Source organism: Oncorhynchus kisutch, linkage group LG27 (genome assembly GCF_002021735.2).
Source record: "Oncorhynchus kisutch isolate 150728-3 linkage group LG27, Okis_V2, whole genome shotgun sequence".
NCBI lineage: Eukaryota > Metazoa > Chordata > Actinopteri > Salmoniformes > Salmonidae > Oncorhynchus > Oncorhynchus kisutch.
Window position 1 is genome coordinate 9,939,901 of NC_034200.2, and position 15,953 is coordinate 9,955,853.

The 15,953-nt window shown below is 45.5% G+C and overlaps 1 protein-coding gene across 2 annotated transcripts in view; it reads right to left on the bottom strand.

The window, feature by feature from the left end:
• Window positions 1-2,481: 2,481 nt before the first annotated feature.
• Window positions 2,482-15,953, bottom strand: part of epha4b (eph receptor A4b) — a 133,600-nt gene continuing 120,128 nt past the window's right edge. The window contains exons 15-19 of one of the 2 annotated variants that reach the window (XM_031806885.1): window positions 13,993-14,202; window positions 6,484-6,633; window positions 6,060-6,253; window positions 5,778-5,915; window positions 2,482-5,573 (exon numbers count right to left, since the gene is read on the bottom strand). In XM_031806885.1, the coding sequence (XP_031662745.1) occupies window positions 5,474-5,573; window positions 5,778-5,915; window positions 6,060-6,253; window positions 6,484-6,633; window positions 13,993-14,202 (792 nt within the window). In that variant the 3' untranslated portion in view covers window positions 2,482-5,473. Of the gene's footprint in view, window positions 5,574-5,777; window positions 5,919-6,059; window positions 6,254-6,483; window positions 6,634-13,992; window positions 14,203-15,953 lie in introns of both variants that reach the window. The other variant, XM_031806884.1, reaches the window with a different exon arrangement.

Consider the following 15,953-nt stretch of genomic DNA (forward strand, 5'->3'; position numbering starts at 1 on the left):
CATTTCCTAATGAAGCCTGTGACTGACAATGTTGTTTCCTCAATGTTGATGGATGGTGGATGAATCCTTGAACATATTCCAAAAAGTATTCTCAAAACAGTCCTGCACCTCTGTCCAGCGCTTCACTATTCTCTGTGTTGGTGGCTCGCTTTTGAGTTGCTGCGTGTCGGCTTCAAGTATGAACAGAGAGACGTGATCTGATTGGCCGAAGTGGGGGCGGGGGATGGCTTTGTACATGTCACGGATGTCTGTATATACAGTGAATTCACAAAGTAGTCAGACCTCTTGAAAGTACTTCGTACTTTGTCGAAGCACCTTTGGCAGCGATTACAGTCTCGAGTCTTCTTGGGTATGACGCTACAAACTTGGCACACCTGCATTTGGGGAGTTTCTCCCATTCTTCTCTGCAGATCCTCTCAAGCTCTGTCAGGTTGGATGGGGAGTGTCGCTGCACAGCTATTTTCAGGTCTCTCCAGAGATGTCCGGACTCTGGCTGGGCCACTCAAGGACATTCAGAGACTTTCCCCGAAGCCACTTCTGCATTGTCTTGGCTGTGTCCCTAGGGTCGTTGTCCTGTTGGAAGGTGAACCTTCGCATCAAGGATCTCTCTGTACTTTGCTCCGTTTATCTTTCCCTCAAACCTGACTAGTCTCCCTGCCATTGAAAAACATCCCCGCAGAATGATGCTGCCACCACCATGCTTCACCGTAGGGATGGTGCCAGGTTACCTCCAGACGTGCCTCTTGGCATTCAGGCCAAAGAGTTCAATCTTGGTTTCATCAGACCAGAGCATCTTGTTTCTCATGGTGTGAGAGTCCTTTAGGTGCCTTTTGGCAAACTTCAAGCGGGTTGTCGAGTGTGCCTTTTACTGAGGAGTGGCTTCCGTCTGGCCACTCTACCATCAAGGCCTAATTAGTGAAGTGCTGCAGAGATTGTTGTCCTGCTGGAAGGTTCTCTCATCTCCACAGAGGAACTCTGGAGATCATCGGGTTCTTGGACACCTCCCTGACCAAGGCCCTTCTCCCCTGGTGGCTCAGTTTGGCCGGGCGGCCAGCTCTAGGAAGAGCTTTGGTGGTTGCAAACTTCTTCCATTTAAGGAATGATTGAGGCCTCTGTTTTCTTGGGGACCTTCAATGCTGCAGAAACATTTCGTAGCCTTCCCCAGATCTGTCCCTCGACACAATCCTGTCTCAGAGCTTTACGGACAATTCCTTCAACCTCATGGCTTGGTTTTTGCACTGACATGCACTGTCAACTGTAGGACCTTATATAGACAGGAGCTCGAGATGTTTTCAACTTCGGTACACCAGGTATTGTTGATGAGGAAGCATACACCTCCGCACTACTCGTACCAGAAGCCGCCGTTCGATCCTTACGGAAAATAGAAAAGCCGTCTGGTTGAATGGCAGAGTCGAGTGTATTGTCTTTAAGCCATGTCACTGTAAGAACAAAGACACAGCATTCCCTGATGTCCCTCTGCGATTGAAGCCTTACTGAATTCACAAAGTTTATTTTCCAGCGATTGGACATTAGCCATCAGGATACTATGTGCAGGAGGCCGTGTAGCCCTTCTTTTCAGCCTAACTTGGAGGGAAAGGTCTAAACGGGATCCTTGGGACGTCCCAACTCTGACGTCACCCCATTGAAGTTGACATTTTAAATGGTTAAGGGTTAAGGTTAGGGTTGTGTAAAGGTTATGGATAGGGTTAGGTTAAGGGTATGGGTTAGGGTTTAGGGTAGGGACGTCCCAAGATCCTGGATAACACTAACCTAGCTTGGAGTTCCCTTTCCTTCCTCGCCAGTGTTGCCTTCGGTCATCTTGGTCAGCAGCAACAGGTAAGCCCACTGTGTGGGGAACAAAGGAGCGAATCTAGTACTCCAGATCTGGGAGGCCAAGAGATAAGTGTGTAGCTTCTCATTCATGATCCAGAAGTGTGTCTGTCGTAGGAAATTATTGCATGAACACTGAGCAAACAAAGTAATAATTAACGTAAAAATAGTGATATAAAAAAGCTAAGCGAGCAGGAAGACGCGCGCCCTCCTTAGTGTTGCCATCTTATCTAGTGTTTTCAGAACAGGCCCGGTGCATGTAGGAATCCTTAACAGGCAGCGACTGTCTTTGCACTATCTAATAAAACCTAAACCTAAATGACACAAAGCCTGATTAAGCTTCAGCTTTACGTTTCCTCACAATAAAGGTGCCGCGCATAGTCTTCCGTTATACCACCGACCCCTGGGAAATAGTACAAGCTCAGGCATAGCCATTATTATACATTTGAGAGTGTGACCGTGTGTGCACGTCTCTGATGTGTGTGTGTGTGTGTGTGTGTGTGTGTGTGTGTGTGTGTGTGTGTGTGTGTGTGTGTGTGTGTGTGTGTGTGTGTGTGTGTGTGTGTGTGTGTGTGTGTGTGTGTGTGTGTGTGTGTGTGTGTGTGTGTGAGAGAGAGAGTAAAAGAAAAGTAAGACACCAAGAGCTTCAGGTGAGAAATAAAAAATATTAGCATATTTATTACAGCGACATGAAGGACTTTAGAATGAGTACACTCTTTGAACAAGCGTATAGAAATCTGCCATGATAAATATAATGGGCCAAGGGCAGGAAGGAAGAAAGACCAGGGAGGGCGAGAAAACAATCTCACAAGGAATCAGTCTGGGAACATGTAAATAACCGGCCTGGCTGTGGGGTAGAAGACTTCACCAACAATTATTTAGGATCAGCTTACTGTTTCCATATCCTAACTTTAACTGTTAGGCGGGGAACACAGAACTGACCTTTGAACAGTGCCAAGGGGAAACATTATCCATCCACATGAAAGGACTCAGAGCCTGGCTAAGGGTCAAGGGTCGTGAGATATGGGTCAAAGGTTATGACGTCCGGTTGGGGAGTGATGGATTAGCTTACCAAACGAGGACAATTTCAAAGTGTAAAATGATGAGTACTGACAGACAGCTAACCTTCAACTGGTCACCACTGTCTTGCAGTATTTTGCTGTTTTGAGTCTGAACGAACAGATGCAATATGCTGCTCTCATTTGTTGAATAATTGAATCTAATTGATGACACCGCAAAAGGCTTCTGGCAATTCAATCCATTCACTATAACGAATACATCATTTGTTGGTAACGGATCATTGGAAAGACACATTGGAAAGACAAAGGTTAATTTAGCTGTTGAGATTTGCTCATCTCCATCATATGTGTGGGAGGCATTGGAACACTTCAAATAGCTTTGGGATACGAAGGGAATAATTATAACTTCTCTCTGCTATACATTGACCAACGAGTATACCAACAGGTCAGATTCCTAAACCAAAACAAACATGAAAAGTTGACTCTCTAATGTGTTGTTCAAATACAGCTTCCAATAAAGTGGTGGTTGATTTACAGCAGCAGTATAGTTTTATGTATACTATTTTTTTTAAAGAACCAAAACAGAGGTGATAACCGCCTGGGGGTTTTCAGTTAAAGAAAAAAAAAAAATGGAAAAAAAAGAAGATATTTTCTGTGACGTCACCTCAGGGAAACAGATAAATACTATGTACAGATGTAGTCATAACTCCGCCTCTATGGGGGATCAGGGGAGGAGAGGAACGGAAAAGGAAAGGTAGCACAGTAAATAAGGCATCTAAAAGTCGAGCGTCCTCAGGTCCACGGCCCGAGTGAAAACTGCACTCCCCTGTCACCTGTCAATCAAAGGCTGAAACTTAATACCCATGCTACGCAAACGTACATTCCATAGGCCAGGTCATACGAATCACACGCTGCCTATCTCCTATGACCCGCCTCCGCAAGGGGAAAAAATGCCAGATTTCTCTCCACCTTCAAGAATAAAAGTACATCATTACAGGCGTTATCACCGTAATCATCATCGTCACCATTATTGTTACAAACATTCTAGAGTTTCAAATCAACTCTGTACATATTTTACAGTATGGTACAATGGTATATATGTTGGTGTGTTTGTGGTCCAGTCAGGTAGCAGAGTAACACTGTTATCATAAACATAACCAGATACAAACAGGGGTGCAGTGGACATTGACGACCCTATTCAATCAAAGGGGCCTAGCTGGATTTCCTAGATAAGTCCAAAACTCCACCCTCCCCTCCCCAAAGTAGGAGGGCATGTTGGTTTTGATATGCCGTTGAATTCCCTTCGTTTCACATAGAAAACGTTGTTTTGTTGAGCACAGGACATTGATGTTTTTTTCTCTCTCACTTATCCAAGGAAATTAGGTTAGCAGGTTTGCTTGAATAGGACATTGGCTCTTGTAGATTTGGAAGCAGTTGGCATGACTGAACAGGGGTGGTTAGGACAAACCGTGAATGAACCCATGTTAATCAGAGGTGAAATGAGGCAAAAAACATCACTCGGCACAGTCTACTCAAGTCAAGTCTACCTCACAATCAAGTCTGACTTTGCCCAAACATTTCAGAGCAATACTAACTGTACATGGCACAACGTCTGCGAAACAGATACACATTCCAAACAGTGTCAACGTCACACAATACAAGGTTATCTACTTCTCCGCTCTTCTTCTGTCACCAAAAGGTACAACTTCTCCAACTGAGGACAACCCTTGGAAGAAAATGTGCCAACACTGTATTGCCCTGCAGGTTTCTTACTGACGACGTCCTATACGTTGCTGCTCTAGGCTGTACTAAAATGAACTTACTCAAGTGAACTGTGTGCGTCTGGAAGCCCTGTCTGTTCCTGGCCAAACGGAATGGAAGTCTTCTGAGACCATGAACAGACATCTCCATCTCGTCTTTTCACATCCCTCTATTTCTCCTACCTCCCTCACACATCCATGATACGTCGAAGAGCGTCCTGGGGGAGGGGCTTATAGGACGGGGAGGGGCCTGGCAACACATGCACCAGGAAGGAACATCCCACCTGCGTTGCCTGACCACTGATACAAACTTTACGTTCAGTTCTAGACTGGCGGACTGACACACAGCTCTTGTAAACATTTATCTATACATATACAATATCTCCTGGCACCATAAACTGTGTAGAAAATAAAAAACAGCTTATTGTAAAACGAAAAAACAAAACAACCATAAAAACAACTGTACACTAAACTTCACAGACAGTGATGATAATTACAATCGAATTCATTTTTTATTTTTACCATTTTTGTTGTTCTTATTGATACGGTCAGAGACGTCTTGGATGTAGCCTGGTTTCTGAGGTTGCTGGGTTGCTAAGCCTCTAAGTGCGTGGACAGAAGCTGGAAGTGCCTACGCTATCAAAACATCCAGGACGGGTGGAATGGTGAAGCTGCGAAGAGGAAGTAAAGGAGCCGAGCGTCCATTACGGCTCCATCTAAGTGTCTTTGTATGGGGAAACCCAACCCAAGATGTCTATATTGGCTTAATCTCAGCGTGTCTCAGTGGTTAAACTCAAAGCAGAGCATCCATTTTGGCCCTCTCTCTCTCTCTCTCTCTCTCAGTGTGTCTCTATGGGGAAACTGTTATACTTGGACGTGGGTCCCCTGGGTCTGCAGGCTCTGGACACTGGAGAGGATCTTCTTCTGGTGACCCGCCAAAGTCACATCCATCTTAACGAGCTCACTACAGAAGAGGACAGAGCAAAAAGGGACTTAGAAAAATGAGAAACAGCAGCAACAACAGACTCCCCCTTTCCCCCTAGCTCTGCTGACTCCTACTCCCCTTTCCCTAACCCAGCTCAGCCCAGCCTCAGCTTAGCCCTGCTCAACCCCGCTTCAGCTCAGCCCAGCTCAGCCCTGCCCAGCTCAGTCCAGCCATGTCTCTCACCTGATGGTGATGTAGAGGACAGAGTCCAGGGTGACATATCCAGCACTGGAGAAGTTCTCCTTGTACTGGCCCATCTTGATGGCCTCCAGCCACTCCTCCACCGTACTCACACTAAACTCCGGAGTGGTTGGGTCTTCCCTGCTGGGCAAACAGGAGAGAATATACACATTCTTATCAGCATAGTTAAATATCCCAAACAGTCCAGATACTAGTTCTAATAGTTTATTCTGGATCTGACAGTGTGTGCCTGAAGACTGAGTTTTTTGACCCATTGTAACTCACCATACTGAGCTGTTGGCCAGCTCTCGGAGTCTGGCTGGGTTTCTGATCAGCTTGTCCAGGGTGGTGACGATCTGGCCAAACTTGGGCCGTTCGCTGCGGCCCTTCTCCCAGCAGTCCAACATCAGCTGGTGGAGGACAACAGGACAGTCCATAGGGGCCGGGAGACGGTATCCCTCATCTATCGCTTTTATCACCTGGAAATAGGGGGAGGGAGAGAGAGAGAGAGAGAAATAGGGGCAGATTAGATAGACCCTAGTCAATCACAAAAATTGTCATCATAATAATTTGAATCCACCGAGGATGGGAGAGAAAGCCAACTGAGTCCGCCTAGCTTCCGCACAAAACCAGCCATCAATAGCGAATCATTGATTAACATATACCATATCAGCTATACACTGTGCTTTATTATAATGAAACAACTCACATCCTGGTTGGACATCTCCCAGTAGGGTCTCTCTCCGTATGAGACCACCTCCCACATGACGATGCCGTAGCTCCACACGTCACTGGCTGACGTGAACTTCCTGTAGGCAATGGCCTCTGGAGACGTCCATCGGATGGGGATCTTCCCTCCCTGGAAGGGTTAATAACAGGTTTGTAAATGGTTAACAGTACATGTAGAAAGGGTTAATAAAACATTACTTGGAAGGTTAATACAGGATTTACAAACTACTACTATTCATGACTGTCTGCATTGGCAATATGTACCAACTCATTGAATTCTATTGAAAGAGAGAGGGGAACAATCCCTGTTGCGGGTGCGTAGGTAGGAAAGCTCAAAGAACTGCACGGAAACACAGAACCGAGTAGTCATAGGGATGTACCTCATTATATTCATTGATTAAAACACAAACCCAAAGCATTTCTTTCTATTCGCACAATAACAGGGACCACAGTAGAGCTTTGACTTCACTCCTCCATCTGTCCTCTTTCACAAGCCTTTCACAAGCCTTTCCCTTTGTTGTTCAGGAGGAAAATAAGGATCAAAGGAGTGTATATGGAGTAGGCATAGCAGAAAACAGGCTTTTAAAAGGCATTGGGACTGACTGTGTATAAGGAGGACAGAGGAGACGGCATTAAGATGCCTGGTTGGCTCTCTACACAGATCACACCAGTCTTAACATGCTGCTACTGCTGAACTCCTTCTAGTCCCAGCTCTCTGGTCAAAGTCAAATGAAAGAGACAAAGTAAACAGTCACCCCCCCCTTTCCTTTTCTATCTCCCCTGCTAACCCCCCCCCCCCCCCCCCCCTCTCTGTTCATCTCACTCCACTCTTTCTCTATGTCTCTCTTTCTCTATCTTCCCTCTCCCTCCCTCCATCCCTCTCGCGCTCTCTCTGCATCTTTCCTTCTCCCCTACCCCTTCCCTCTCCTCTATCCCTCCTTCCCTCTATGGCCTGTAGATGTATGTGTGTGAGTCTCCTGACACTGCTGACTGTGTGTGTAGATGTACAGTATCTACCAGCGAGCAACTGACACATTGGCTGAGTAATTATAGATCTCTAAACTTCCATTTTTTTATCCAAGATTTTAGACAACGTTTTTTTTCAAGCAATTTGTGGCTTATTTGAGTATAAACAACTTATTTGAAAAATTCCAGTCGGGCTTCCACTCATTTTACAGCATCGAAACTGCTTTATTTAAAGTCAGTAATGACCTTCTGTTGGCTGCCGATGCCGGTGAATGCTCCATTCTAGTTATTTTAGAACTCAGTGCAGCATTTGATACTATTGATCAGAACATCCTTGCTGACGGGCTGGAAAGGTGAGTGGGAATCTCCGGCGTTGCCCTCGACTGGTTCAGGTCATATCTATGTAGCATACGTTTCTCAATGAGCATGCATGGGTGGTTCAGAATCATCCCCAGCATCAATTCACTATGGTGTCCCTCAGGGGTCAATTCTGGGCCCCATCCTTTTTTCCCTCTACATTCCCTTTGGTGACGTCATCCGCAATCATAACATTCAGTTTCACTGCTATGCAGATGACACGCAACTTCTGACCGAGTGACCAAGCTAGCATAGCTACCTTTCACAAGTGTCTTGCTGACATCAAATTTTGGATGTCTGACTAATTTCTCCAGCTCAACGATAAGAAATCAGATGTTGATTTATTTGGCACCCACCTTGCTAGAACCCATATTGTAAATAACCTTCAATATTTGTCCACCAATGTAAAGCCTACGGACAGAAACCTTGGCATCTTCATTGACCCTGACCTAAACCTCTAGCTGCATGGAAAGAAGGTTGTCTAGTCCTGCTTTAATCATCTAAGAAATATAGCTAGTCTTGTAAGGTTCTGCTTTTCTTTTCTTAGTCAACCTTGTGTTCTTTTTCTTTATGTTCTTGAACGTAGCCCTATTTTTGTGTGTTCTGGAACGTAGCCCTGTCTTTCATTTTTGTTCGTCGGAAAAACGGACAGTGGCCTCCGTCCATGTATTGATTATCGTTCCCTGAATGACGTCACGGTCAATAACCGTTTCCCTCGTCCTCTGATCCCAGTGACCCTTAAACAAGTGGGCTGCGCCAACATCTATACTAAACTCGACCTGTGAAGTGCATATAACCTTAACCGTATACGTGAAGGCAACGCATGGAAGACGGCCATTATCACCGCTCGAGGGCACTACGAACACCTGGTCATGCCTTACGAACGCCTCTGCCGTCTTCCAATCCTTTACGAACGAGGTTTTCCAGGATATGATCAACCGCTTTCTCATCGTCTACATTGATGACATCCTGATTTACTCCTACTCCCTGAAGGAACACATTCAGCATGTGCAAAAGGTTCTTCAACAGCTCCTTGACCATAACCTTTATGCGAAGACTGAAGAGAGTGCCTTCCATATAACCTCTGTAAGCTTCGTACTGACACCTGGAGGGGTCAGCATGGATGAGAACAAAGTCCCCACCATCAGTAACTGCCCAAACCCACCACCGTTAAGGAACTCCAAAAGTTCTCCAACTTCTATTGCCGGTTCATTCGGAACTTCAGTTCTACAGCCGCTTCCTTTACCAGCCAAAAGACCCAGACCCTTCAATGGACTGATACCACCCTGACTGTGTTCAACAACTTGGAACGCCTCTTCACCTCAGCTCCTGTCCTTTGCCAACCTGATCCGACCCTTCCTTTCACCCTGGAAGTGGATGCCTCTGAAGTAGGAGCTATACTCTCTCAGCGGGTGGGAACACCTCCCACATCACATCCCTGTGCCTTATTCTCCAGGAAAGTATCCCCTGCTGAGAGGAATTACAATGTAGGGAACATAGAACTCCTCGCCATCAAGCTGGCCCTTGAGTGGCGGCACTGGTTGGAGGGCGCACCACATCCCTTTCTCATCCTAACAGATTATCATAATCTGGAATATTTCAGAGGGGCTAAGAGGTTCAACTCCAGACAAGCCCGCTGGGCTCTCTTCTTCACACGCTTCCATTTCCATGTTATATACATCCCTGGAAGGAAAAAGGCAAAAGCTGATGCTCTCTCCCACCAGTTTGACCTTCCGACCAGTAACTCAGACCCTACACCCATTCTTCCTTCCTCTTCCTACCTCAGACCCGGCTCCTCCTGAGACACCAGCTGGGAGGAGTTACGTACCAGCAGCTGTTAGACCCCAACTAAATGCCATGGTGTCACACGTCCTTGGGGTCAGGACATCCGGGCATTACATGAACCACCGAACATCTAGCCCGGAAGTTCTGGTAGTCCTCACTGGCATCCGACGTAAGGGATTACGTACTCTCCTGTCCAGTCTGCACCCAAATCCCTCGTCATCTCCCCTCCGGGAAGCTTCAACCTTTGCCAATCCCTCACGGACCCTGGTCCCACATAGCTGTTGACTTCATCACAGACCTTCCTGAATCCTCTGGTAACACCACCATCCTTATCATAGCAGACCGTTTTTCAAAAATGTGTTATCTGGTTCCTCTGCCTCATCTACCTAACACCATGGAAATGGCGGGGTGTATGTTCCAGCAGATGTTCTGTCTGTATGGGATTCCGGAGGACATCGTATCTGACCGCAGGCCCCAGTTTGTCTCCCGGGTGTGGTGAGCCTTCTGCGACCGACTGGGGGTCACCCTCAGCCTCTCCTCCAGGTACCACCCCCAGACCAACGGGCAGACAGAACACCTGAACAAAGAAATAGGGAAGTACCACCGCCAACAATGTTCTGCCTCTCCACACGACTGGAGTCGGTATATGGCCTGGGCCGAATACGCTCAGAACTCACTCATGCACTCATCCCTCCACCTTACTCCGTTTCAATGTGTCCTTGGTTACCAATCCCCCATGTTTCCTTGGGAGGCGGAGCCTAGTACTGTCCCAGCTGTCGACGACTGGTTTCGGCGTAGTGAGCGGGTATGAGAGAAAGTATTCACACCCCTTCACTTTTTCCACATTTTCTTGTGTTACAGCTTGATTGGTACAACTGAATAAATTTAGATTTGGTGTCACTGATCTACACGTAATACCGCATAATGTCAAAGTGGAATTCTGTTTGTAGAACATTTTAGAAATGGATAAATGTCAAGCTGAAATGTCAAGTATTCAACCCCTTTGTTAACCCCTTTGTTATGCCAAGCCTTAAATTCAGGAGTAAAATTGTGCTTAAAAAAAATGTGCATGATAAATTGCATGGACTCCTTCCATATTCAATAATAGTGGTTATTAACATGATTTTTGAATGCCTAGCCCATCTCTGTACCCCCACACATACAAGTATCTGTAAGGTCTCTCAATCGAGTAGCGAATTTCAAGCACAGATTCAACCACAAAGACCAAGGAAGTTTTTAATGCCTCGCAAAGAAGGGTACCTATAAAAAAAATACACAGACATTGAATATCCCTTTGAGCATGATGAAGATTCTAATTACACTAAGGATGTTGTAGCAATATACCCAGTCACTACAAACATACAGGCGTCCTTCCTAACCCAGTTGCCAGAGAGGAAGCCACTCAGAGATTTCACCATGAGGCGAATGGTGACTTTAAAACAGTTACAGAGTTGAATTGATGTGATATGAGAACAGAGGATGGATCAACTACATTATAGTTACTCCACAAAAGAAGGAAGCCTGCACTGAATTCAAATATTTGAAAACATGCATCCTGTTTGCAACAAGGCATTAAAGTTATACTGCAAAAAATGAGGCAAAGCAATTCACTGTTTGTCCTGAAAAGTGTTATGTTTGGGGCAACTCAAATACTACACATTACCGAGTACCACTCCATATTTTCAAGCATAGTGGTGGCTGCATCATGTTATGGGTATGCTTGTAATCATAAAGGACTGGGGAGTTTTTTTAAGGATAAAAAGTCAACAGAATGGAGTTAAGCACAGGCAAAATCCTAGAGGAAAACCTGTTTCAATCTGCTTTCGACCAGACACTGGGAGATTAATTCACCTTTCAGCACCACAATAACCTAAAACACAAGGCCAAATCTACACTGGAGTTGCTTACCAAGAAGACAGTGATTGTGGCCAAGATTTTTTTTAAACCTAAATCTACATGAAAGTCTTATGGCAAGACCTGAAAATGGTTGTCTAGCAGTGATCAACAGCCAAGAAGACAGTGAAAGTGAATGTGTCCGAGTTACAGTTTTGACTTAAACCTACTTGAAAGTGTACGGCATGAAAATGACCAACAACCAATTTGACAGAGCTGAAACATTTTTGAAATAATAAATGGGCAAATTTTGCCCAATTCAGGTGTAGAAAGCTTTTACGAGACTTACCCAGAATGACGCTGCCAAAGGTGCTTCAACAAAGTATTTATTCAAGGGTGTGAATATTTATGTCCATTTAATATTTCTGTATTTATAAAAATATGTTTTTACTTTGTTATTATGGGATATGGTGTGTAGATGGGTGAGATAATTATAGATAATTAATCCATTTCGAATTCAGGCTGCAACACAACAAAATGTGGAATAAATCAAGGGTTATGAATAGTTTCCGAAGGCACTGTAGCTAGATCTATGCGCTTATCCGGTCCTTCTATATCTTTGTGATGTGCCAAGGAGGTAAGGGGTCGATCTGGCATTGGGCATTAGTATAATCTTCCTCGTTTTATCTCTGGGGCATGAGGGGCGAGGAGTAGGGGAGTGAACGGTGAGCTAGAGAGGTGAGAAAAACAGAAGCTTCTTCTCTGACAAACCCGCAATTATCCCAATGGGAGGACAAGGGGCACTGTTAGACTAACAGAGATTGACAGGCTCTTTCACACAGGATTTCTCAATCTACCGCTCTCTCTTTCTCTCACAAAAGAGGAAGGGAGTAAGGGGCAATAGGAAGGGAAGGAGTGAGGGGGGGGAAATGGAAAGTAGAGAGGTGAAAAGGGGACATGCTGGTGAGAGGAGTAAGGGGGAGAGGGGGGGGATGAGAGTTGAGGTGAAGAAGGGTATGAGAGAGGTGAGAGAAGAAATGCATTTTCTCAGACAAACCTGCAATTACCGCATACTGGGACGACAGGGGCACTGACATGGACAGACAAGCTCTCTCCTTCTCGCAATCTTCTCTCAGTCACTCAACCTCACAAACATACAGTACGCTACAACACTGATAAAAATCCAATGCTTTCATTGATAATTGATAAAAATCCAATCCTTTCAGATCTACAAAGGCTGTGTTAACACAGGCAGCCCAATTCTGATCTTTTTATTTCCAGTAATTGGTCTTTTGAAAAATCAGATCAGTGCTGAAAAAAAAAAACTGAATTGGGCTGACTGTGTAAATGCAGCCTTTGTAGATCTGAAATGATTGGATTGGGGGAAATTCCACCTAGGCCTATCAGTACAATTACCACATTGCTTATACCCAAAGCCATATATAGCTAAATCTACCGTAGAGTATATAGTGCATTCAGAAAGTATTCAGATCCCTTGACTTTTTCCACATTTTGTTACATTACAGCCTTATTCTAAAATGTATTAAATCTTTTTTTTACCCTCATAAATCTACACACAATACCCCATAATGACATCACAATACCCCATAATGACATCACAATACCCCATAATGAGAAAGCAAAAACCGTTTTGTAGACATTTCTGCAAATTTCTAGAAATATCTTTTGGGGTGAAATATTACATTTACATAAGTGTTCAGACCCTTTACTCAGGACTTTGTTGAAGCACCTTTGGCAGCGATTACAGCCTCAAGTCTTTCTTGGGACAAACGCCAAGTGGGCTATCATGTGTCTTCCGTCTGGCCACTATACCATAAAGACCTAATTGGCGGAGTGCTGCAGAGATGGTTGTCCTTCTTGAAGGTTCTCCCATCTCCCACAGAGAGATGGAGCTCTGTCAGAGTGACCATCGGGTTCTTGGGGACCTTAAATCCTGCAGAAATGTGTTGGTACCCTTTCTCAGATCTGTGCCTCGACACTATCCTGTCTCGGAGCTCTATGGACAATTCCTTCGACATCATGGCTTGTTTTTTTCCCCTGGGACCTTACATACATAGGTGTGTGCCTTACCAAATCATGTCCAACAATTAAATGTACCACAGGTGGGTTCCAATCAAGTTGTAGAAACATCTCAAGGATGATCAATGGAAACAGGGTGCACCTGAGGTCAATTGTGAGTCTCACAGCACAGGGTCTGAATACTTATGTAAATAAGGTATTTCTCAAAACTTGTTTTCGCTTTGTAGTTATGGGGTATTGTGTGTAGCTTGATGAGGAAAACACATTTTAGAATAAGGCTGTAACGTAACAAAATGTGGAAAAAGTGGAAGGGGTCTGAATACTTTCCAAATGGACTGTGTGCCTATCCAGTCCTTTTACATCTTGCCAAGGGGTTAAGGGTCGAACCAAATTCCAATCGCACCACCCTGTATCAGTCTGATTTAACGAGCACATTCCTTGACCTACATGTGCGGTATAGTAACACATTCTCATTGACATTACCCGTGTGGTGTGTGTTTTGTCTTACCCGTGTGGTGTATGCTGCCTCGGGGTCGTCCTCCAGTACTCGGGACAGGCCGAAGTCAGACACCTTACACACCAGGTTGCTGTTGACCAGGATGTTGCGGGCGGCCAGGTCTCGGTGAACGTAGCTCATGTCAGACAGGTACTTCATGCCCGACGCGATGCCACGCAGCATGCCCACCAACTGGATCACTGTGAACTGACCGTCATGTTTCTAACACGGAGAGAGAGAGGGGGCAAGCGAGAGTGAGAGAGACAGAGAGAATGGAAGAGAGAGAGAGAGAGAGATGGAGAGAGACAGAGAGAAAGGAAGAGAGAGAGAGAGAGAGAGGGAGAGAGACAGAGAGAAAGGAAGAGAGAGAGACAGAGAGAAAGGAAGAGAGAGAGAGAGAGAGAGAGAGAGAGAGGGAGAGAGACAGAGAGAAAGGAAAAGAGAGAGAGAGAGAGAGAGAGACAGAGAGAAAGGAAGAGAGAGAGAGAGAGAGTGAGAGAGACAGAGAGAAAGGAAGAGAGAGAGAGAGAGAGAGAGAGAGAGGGAGAGAGAGACAGAGAGAGACAGAGAGAAAGGAAGAGAGAGAGAGAGAGGGAGAGAGACAGAGAGAAAGGAAGAGAGAGAGAGAGAGAGAGAGAGAGAGAGAGAGAGAGGGAGAGAGACAGAGAGAAAGAAAGAGAGAGAGAGAGAGAGAGAGAGAGAGAGAGAGAGAGAGGGAGAGAGACAGAGAGAAAGGAAGAGAGAGAGAGAGAGAGGGAGAGAGACAGAGAGAAAGGAAGAGAGAGAGAGGGAGAGAGACAGAGAGAAAGGAAGAGAGAGAGAGAGAGAGAGAGAGAGAGAGAGAGAGAGGGAGAGAGAGGGAGAGAGAGAAAGGAAGAGAGAGAGAGAGAGGGAGAGAGACAGAGAGAAAGGAAGAGAGAGAGAGAGAGAAGGAGAGAGACAGAGAGAAAGGAAGAGAGAGAGAGAGAGAGAAAGAGAGAGACACTGTTGTATACAAGTTGTTTGCTGTTACATGTTTTGTCTGTGTTGTTAGCGTCAACCCAGCTACAGCACGCCCTTGTGGAACAATAAAGTTGATTGAATTGGCTTGAATTGAACACATACAGTATACACACACCACACACCCACACCACAGTAGGCTTACCTCTGTCAATTACACCCCCCACCCCGACTAAGTCTTTTCTCCCACAATCTCAAACGTCCATCTCCACAGTTCCACTAATATACAGTAGGCTGTGTCACTGAGAACAGATCACCACTGTACTACTCTCATTACCGCAGTGCAGATACAATTCTCTTTAAGTGGGGCCCTTTCACAACCACAATACTCTGGCTGAATGATGATGAAAACTGACACCACAAAGAGGAAGAAGACCACTCGTTCATATACACTCGCACGCACGCACGCACGCACACACACACACACACACACACACACACACACACACACACACACACACACACACACACACACACACACACACACACTCACACACACACACACACACACACACACACACACACACACACACAGATGCGTCGGCGATGTTCGATCTGGGTAGTCAGCATAATGACTTTCAGAAATAGTGGCTTCATAAAAATCCAATATATTTCTGAGATCAGTTCTATGGGTTATAGGTTGTCCAGCTCCACCAAGGGTTACATGTGTTTCATTTGACCCCAGATCAATTAAGCATCGGCCACAAAAACAAAGCATCCCTCTTCCTCCCTCTCTTTCGTTCTCTTTCTCTTTCACTCACACTATCTCTCTCTCTCTTTCTCTCTCTCCCCCACCATAATTCTGTCTCTCTCCCCCACTTTCTCTCCTCCATCTCTCTCCCTCCCTTCGTCTCTCCAACCCCCACTCACGCCTACCCCCCCCCCCCCCCCCCCCCCCCCGTCGTCTCCCTCATATCCCTTACTGGAAGTGCTGCTATAGGATAGGGAGAGATTGATAAAAGAGGAAGTCTGTG